The sequence below is a fragment of the Pyxicephalus adspersus genome, chromosome 7 (assembly GCF_032062135.1).
Source record: "Pyxicephalus adspersus chromosome 7, UCB_Pads_2.0, whole genome shotgun sequence".
Classification (NCBI taxonomy): Eukaryota; Metazoa; Chordata; class Amphibia; order Anura; family Pyxicephalidae; genus Pyxicephalus; species Pyxicephalus adspersus.
The window spans coordinates 60,676,543-60,682,048 of record NC_092864.1 but is presented as its reverse complement, the minus strand read 5'-3'; the positions used below and the strand labels follow the sequence as shown (position 1 = coordinate 60,682,048).

Below are 5,506 nucleotides of genomic sequence, written 5' to 3'. Positions count from 1 at the left end.
AAGGAATTGCCCACACCAGCCCATGAAATAGCCTTTGAGTCAGTTGTCCCCATACTTTTGAGCCCCTGAAATGAAGTGATTGTGTTTAAAAAAAAAAAGGCTTTACTTCCTCACATTTTTGTGCAATCTTTTTGTATAACCCACTGAAATAAAGCTGAGAGTCTGCAGTTCAACTACATCTGAGTTGTTTCATTTAAAATTAATTGTGGTAATAAACTGAACCAAAATAAAAGAAAAAAGTTGTCTCTGTCCAAATATTTAGGGACCTAACTGTATATCCATGCAGCATTATAATTAAGTTAAGGATCAATAAATACATATTTAACACTTCACCTTTATTCTGTTGTGTCCTTGTCAACCCTTTACCTATTGTACATTTGTGTTCTTATTAGTAATGATATACAACTATATGCAACGTGTGTTATTGATCAGTGTATTTCTTTTGCAGTGTGACATTAGCAATATATTACCACATTAAAAACAGGTAAGAAGACCTTATCTACCTTCGTCTGACTTTTAATTTAAAGTGATTAGTAGCTCAGGTGAATAGGTCAAAGGAATGACATATTTTCTAGACAGTTGTGTCTGTTTTGGTTTCTTTTTTAATATTATTTTTTTAACACTGTAAGTTAAATATTCTTTCGCTAATAAGGCTACATAGACAGAAATGTGCTAGGTATTCTTTACCTACTTCTTACAGTAGCTGGATTTTAGGTTTGTGCACCTTATAGCTGAGTTGTACATATTCCCCACAGAGCAGCAAGGTATAACCCGAACTTCATGCTACATCTCTTTCTGAAGTGTGAATGTGAGCAAGTGCTGTGTGTGAAAGTCCCGAAGCCTGCAGGGTCAGGGTTATGATATGGGGTTGTTCAGGTCAGGTTTAGATTCAACAATGTTGTGTGCCCAAAAATTTAGGTTAGCTGACTATCTCAATTTACTCAATAACCAGGATTTTTTCATCAATGGATTTTTTTTCTTCCCTGATGATACAGACATATTCCAGGACAATGCCAGGGTTCATTGCACTCAAATTGTGAAACAGGTTCAGGGAGCGTGAGACATAATGTTCACACATGGATTGGCCACCTCCAGTCCAGATCTTAACCCCGCTGAGTATCTTTAGCATGTGCAGGAGAAAATTACACAGCGGTCTGACTCTCGCATCAATAGATTTGTTGAAAAAAGAATGCAGTTTTGAATGGAAATAATTGTTGAAATGTTGCATGAGCCACATAGGCCGTGTATATGTTGACTTTTTAATATTAGACATTGTTAATAGAAATAATTTTTTTTTTTTTTAATATTCATTTAATTTATACTTGCTGTATTATATTGCAGGGATTCTGATCGATCCTTGGATATATTTGATGAAAAACTGCATCCTTTAACAGTAAGTTGTTGGATATTTGTAGTGTTTGGGGTGTTTTGTTTTACCTTATGATTTGTATCCCTGGGGTGAAGCATAAATTAAAATAATAATAATAAACAAATAAAAATATTAAGTGTCATATCTTTGTTTTATTGCAATCATCTGCTTCAGCTCTTTCTCCTTTATACCCTGGTGTACAAGCACATTTTTTTTACATTTCTCCTTTAAACCTTTTTGCAATGTTTAAAAAAACACTGCTAAAATAAACTCTCCTACAATGACATGATATAAAATTGTTTCTGATGTAAAGCATCCTGGCTCTTTACAGATGAATTAAAGGTCCTTCCCACAATGTGTGTGTTTTTTGGTCTTGCACATACAGCACTGTAACTTAAGTAACAATGCTAGCTTGTATCTCTATTGCCAAGTGAGAGATGTTGATTCTGGTGATGATGATGTGATGATTCATTCTGATGATTACCTTCTGGTAAGAGATTTTTGGCAGCATAATATCTGCTGTATTTACAGACCAACTACCTGCTGTCAAAAGTGCTGCTACATGGAGGGCAGGGTGTGCTACACATGTACTCATGTACATCAGTGATGTTTTTGTCCGCAGCTTGTTAATGGCCATGTTGAGTTTCTTGTTCTAAAGTTCAGTCCCATCAGTAGGAGTAAATGACAGAGCATTGATTTGCCACAACCATATAACCATATAGGTTTTATTGACCAAGAGTGCAAACTACTTTTACAGCTTTAAATGATGCCGTCATGGACATCACCAATTAGGCAAATAGAACTTGATTTGCATTTAGCATTAATGCAGTAAGTATGTATTTTACAATTATGTGGCCTTGACATAACAGAGTTTGATCCTCTTGTAGAAGTTTTTTTTTTACCCCACCCCTTGCAGTTGGTTATTTTCTGAAATCCACTATTCCTTTCCTTTTCATTTGTACTCCTCTATAGACTGCGGTAAGCTGTCTCGTGTTACAGATGTCTTTAGCGATTCCTAGATGGCAGCGGTAAAATCTGTAAACAATTCACTAACATCAGGGTGTTAGGTCCGCAATGCTGTGTACAGAACATCTACATAGTGGCATCATCTCTCCTGAATTGCAGAGGCCAGCAAATTTGAAAAAAAGGGTTAAGCTTGGATATAATGATTTGTCTGGTTTATGATGTCAATAAATGCTCTGAGGTACACATTAATTATACAAACATTACAGACCTGACTTGTCTATGTAGAGTTTTCATATCCACAGCTCCACAGCTGTTACTAGAGATTTAGTATGAGATGGGAAGCAATAATGAACGTGAGACGTTCTTCTTTTACTTTTGGATAAGCTGTCCGGAATACTACTTGTAAGGGTCATCTAGGACTTCAAGATGTTTGGGCTGTTCTTCTGGGTAATTCACATAGCTTTAACACTTTTGGCTTTTGTGAATTGTTGTCCTATTCCAAATTCAAATACAACTCTTAGTAGGGCATTTTATTCTGCCATTAGTACTGTTTGAGTTTTCTGAATTTTGGAATAGTTGGTTACCTTTTTTTTTTTTTCTCCCTTGCAGCGTGAAGAAGTATCGGAGGACTACTGTAAACATGACCCAGATCATAAGCACATTTACCGGTTTGTACGGACTCTGTTCAGTGCTGCCCAGCTCACAGCCGAGTGTGCAATAGTCACTTTAGTAAGTGTTGGAACCGCTGCTTTGTAAATAGAAATAAAAAAAGAATTTGCATCAAATCAGTTTACTGGTTAAAGAAAAAAACTGTAATTTCATGTCCTGGTATGTAGCCCGCACCTGTAACAACCAGCTGACATTACCAGTACCTGCAAATGACCTTCACCCACATCGCCCTACCTTGGTTAGAATATAAAAACATAATGCATAAAAAGCACTGGAGTTACAACGTGCTACCGGTAGGGAAAAACAGAAGATTAATTGTATGTCAGCAAATATTTCTGCTAGAGTTCTATATTATGCTTCGATGCCCCAATTCAGACCTAGCTATAGGACGCTTTTATAAATGGCAGCTGTAAATGATCAATATATATATTTCATTCTGCCTTTTATAATAATTAGTTGTATGGCTGTCACTCTTCCTGGACAGGGTTCTGTCACTGATTTATAAAAGATTAAAAATAAAAAAAAAAGAGGTTAATCCTACAAATTGGTAATTTAAAATAATAAATAACTTTCCAGCTACTGTGACAAAACCACCCTTAGATTTTGGGAGGAAAAAATTCAGCACCCCCTTGTAAACTAGGAACTGACATTGGGGCATTACAACTCCCTGCGCAGTTTTTTTTTTCTGTTCCTTCCAGTCCCAGAAAGAATGATTATTTAAAAAGAAAGAGTGTCTGATATTTGAATGCGTGTGTTCTGTTACATGTGTTGCCACAATTTCGCCACTAGAGGTCACAGTTGCGTTATCAATGATTGCGGTTGTTTTCAGGTTTGTACTACAATACATTTTCACTTATTGTAATGTAAAATGACATTAGTTTTTAGCTGTGTTTTAAAGATGGTATCAATATTTTATTAATATTTATCGAGTTGTTACAGATATAAAATAAGAACTCCTCTTTTTAGGTTTACCTGGAAAGACTTTTGACTTATGCTGAAATTGATATATGCCCCAGTAACTGGAAGAGAATTGTGTTGGGAGCCATCCTGTTGGCTTCTAAGGTTTGGGATGATCAGGCTGTGTGGAATGTGGATTACTGCCAGATACTAAAGGATATTACAGTAGAAGACATGTAAGTTGCTTAAATATAAAAATTTTTTGGTTGTTAAAGTAGGTATGCTTTTATATTAATTTGTAGTTTACACAGCAGCAAGTTGGTGTTTATTTTTGTTTTTTTCCTTATACAATTTTTTTGAGTAAAAGATCTTAAATGTGTGGTTTGCATGACTCCACCCACCATCCTAAAATGATTTGCAGTGAATTAGGAACAAATAATCCGTAGACGCATCAGTTCTTTATAGATCACAGACTATAATTATAGACACTTGGTTGCAGATAGACTTTAGAAGCCTGTTTTTACATTGATATATATATTGGTTGATATATTTCCCCTTCTTTTGAAGGCTCAACAACACTCTTCTCACTTTAGTTGTATTTTTTTTTGTTTTGTCTTTTTCATGTCATTTTACCTATCTTATCATAAACTTTCAAGTTATATGTTCTCATTGTATCCCTAGTCCTGCTCCATAGAAACTGTTTCTTTCAAGTTCTGCTGCACCTCTTATGACCAACAAGCTTAAAACTATTTTGTGTGCAGTCTGGATTAAATCTTACTTTAATATTATAATAAATAGTTCTGGATATACAGTTGGCCAAGAAATGACTGGGGTCAACCAGTATTATAAATGACAGAAATGGGTTTTGTTAAAGAGAAAGGAAATACCTTCTCTTCCAAGAATCCTCTGCTGTGCTCCAAACTGGTCATTTGTTGGGCTGCTTAATCTTGGCTCAAAAGTATGGCGAGCCTGTAAACCAGTGGCGGTCAACTTGACAATTCTAGTGGGCCTCAAATGTAGCCTTCAACACATCAAGGGAACGACGCCCCCCCCCCCCCCCGGCTCTTTTTAGCTGGGTGCACCACTCGGCACTTTTCAGTAACTACTACAAAATTGTCACAATATAAAAGCCTAAACCTGCCTACAGCTTCTCCCCGCCCGGCTTAAAACATTTTTGGGGAAATATACTTATGGTACATGTTCCTGAGTTGAAATGCAATGCCATAAATTAGGCAGCTCTATCAAAAAGAATTAGGCTGTAATGTACCCTTAACCCCCCCTAGTGGTAATTCCGAGTGTGACGGGGTGGATTTTACCTGCCAGAAGCGGTAATCCCGAGTCATACTTGGGGTCGCATAAAAAAAAACTCACTTACCTTGCTCCGCTGGCGTCCTGCTGGTCCCCGCAGGTCCTGGGGACACATCCTTCTCCGATCTTCAGCCGGCGAATGCAGAAACGTTCTCCGGGGTTTCCCAGTGACATCGGTGCGGGCGGGAGGATCGGCAGGAATTTCAAAAAATGTTGTATTGGGTTCAATACAAAATAGCTGTATTGAGTCCAATACAAGGAAATCTTGAGATAATAAATAAATATATATATATATAT

General features: G+C 36.8%; 1 protein-coding gene across 1 annotated transcript in view; it reads left to right on the top strand.

The window, feature by feature from the left end:
• The window catches only part of CCNYL1 (cyclin Y like 1), a gene marked incomplete in the record, with an annotated part of 31,642 nt that overhangs the window by 19,749 nt on the left and 6,387 nt on the right, over positions 1-5,506 (top strand). Inside the window, 4 exon segments of the mRNA XM_072418688.1 lie at positions 449-484; positions 1,342-1,393; positions 2,945-3,064; positions 3,971-4,137. Of these exon segments, the coding sequence (XP_072274789.1) occupies positions 449-484; positions 1,342-1,393; positions 2,945-3,064; positions 3,971-4,137 (375 nt within the window).